This window comes from Anguilla rostrata, chromosome 4 (assembly GCF_018555375.3).
Source record: "Anguilla rostrata isolate EN2019 chromosome 4, ASM1855537v3, whole genome shotgun sequence".
Classification (NCBI taxonomy): domain Eukaryota; kingdom Metazoa; phylum Chordata; class Actinopteri; order Anguilliformes; family Anguillidae; genus Anguilla; species Anguilla rostrata.
The window spans coordinates 65,712,576-65,714,089 of NC_057936.1; the positions used below are offsets into that span (position 1 = coordinate 65,712,576).

The following is a 1,514-nucleotide window of genomic DNA, read 5'->3' on the forward strand; positions in this document are numbered from 1 at the left end:
TTCACTCTCTTCCTCCTTTTCTCCCTCCAGCCATCTTTACTTTCTCTCCCTATCACTCTCTCTGTATGCCCTGAAGTGTGTCACATCTGGTCTCTCCTCCTACCTTCTCCCTTTCTCCTCTCTCACTCCCTCCGTCGCTCTCCCTCCCTCTGTCTCCTTCTCCTCCATATGCTCCCTACCTCTCTCTCTCTCTTCTCCCTCCTCCTCCTCCCTCCCTCTCTCTCTCCTCCCTCTCCCTCTCTCTCTCTCTCTCCCCCTCCTCTCCCCCCTCTCTCTCCTCCCTCCCTCCCCCCTCTCTCTCTCCTCCCTCTCTCTCCCTCCCCTCCTCTCTCCCTCCTCTCCTCCTCTCTCCTCCCCCCTCCCCCTCTCTCTCTCTCTCTCTGTGGATCAGTACATGGCCCCGCTGTCCCGCAGGTTTCCGAAAGGCAGAAGGCTGAAGGTGCTAGCGGGTCTCTTGGTGGTCCCCCCTCCTCCCGCACCTCCCCCACTCTTCCTCCTTGTCCAGTTCAGTAGGGAGCCACGCCCCCTGGCCCCACCCTGGTTCCCCTCGCAGGTGTTTTCCTTGTCCCTGCTCAGGGACATCAGCACTGACCTCCTCTCCTGCTGAACACACACACAAACATTTTTTCACAAATTGGAATATATACCTGTAGCTCTGGGGTCAGTAGAGTGTATATACCTGTAGCTCTGGGGTCAGTAGAGTGTATATACCTGTAGCTCTGGGGTCAGTAGAGTGTATATACCTGTAGCTCTGGGGTCAGTAGAGTGTATATACCTGTAGCTCTGGGGTCTGTAGAGTGTATATACCTGTAGCTCTGGGGTCAGTAGATGTACCTGTAGCTCTGGGGTCTGTAGAGTGTATATACCTGTAGCTCTGGGGTCAGTAGAGTGTATATACCTGTAGCTCTGGGGTCAGTAGATGTACCTGTAGCTCTGGGGTCAGTAGAGTGTATATACCTGTAGCTCTGGGGTCAGTAGATGTACCTGTAGCTCTGGGGTCTGTAGAGTGTATATACCTGTAGCTCTGGGGTCAGTAGAGTGTATATACCTGTAGCTCTGGGGTCAGTAGAGTGTATATACCTGTAGCTCAGGGGTCAGTAGATGTACCTGTAGCTCAGGGGTCAGTAGAGTGATGACGCTTAGCTCCACCCCTCCGTCGCTGCATGTCTTCAGGAGCTGCACCACCTCTGCATGCTTCGCCCACTTGCAGTCCACCCCGTTCACAGAGATGATGTAATCGCCCTCCTTTAGCCCCGCCTCCTGCAGAAACAGACACGTTATGTAATCTCCGACCAATCCAGCGCGCTGGACCCCAGTCAAATCATTACTTTAATTATAATTAGAAATAAATGGTCCTTTCCTGTGACTGTACACTGTATGCGTGCGTGCGCGTGCGCGTCTGTGTGCGTGTGTGTGTGTGTGTGTGTGTGCACGTGCGTGTGTGCGCGTGTGTGTGAGTGTGTGTGCGTGTGCGCGCCTGTGCGTGTGCGCATGTGTGTGTGTGCGCGTGCGTG

At 54.4% G+C, this 1,514-nt stretch overlaps 1 protein-coding gene across 4 annotated transcripts in view; it reads right to left on the reverse strand.

The window, feature by feature from the left end:
• Nucleotides 1-363: 363 nt before the first annotated feature.
• rhpn1 (rhophilin, Rho GTPase binding protein 1) overlaps nt 364-1,514 on the reverse strand; it is a 15,586-nt gene continuing 14,435 nt past the window's right edge. For 3 of the 4 annotated variants that reach the window (XM_064334193.1, XM_064334197.1, XM_064334196.1), the window contains 2 exons: nt 1,108-1,260; nt 364-603 (listed from right to left, as the gene is read on the reverse strand). In XM_064334193.1, coding sequence (XP_064190263.1) covers nt 388-603; nt 1,108-1,260 — 369 coding nt within the window. In that variant the 3' untranslated portion in view covers nt 364-387. The remainder of the gene's footprint in view (nt 604-1,107; nt 1,261-1,514) is intronic. The other variant, XM_064334195.1, reaches the window with a different exon arrangement.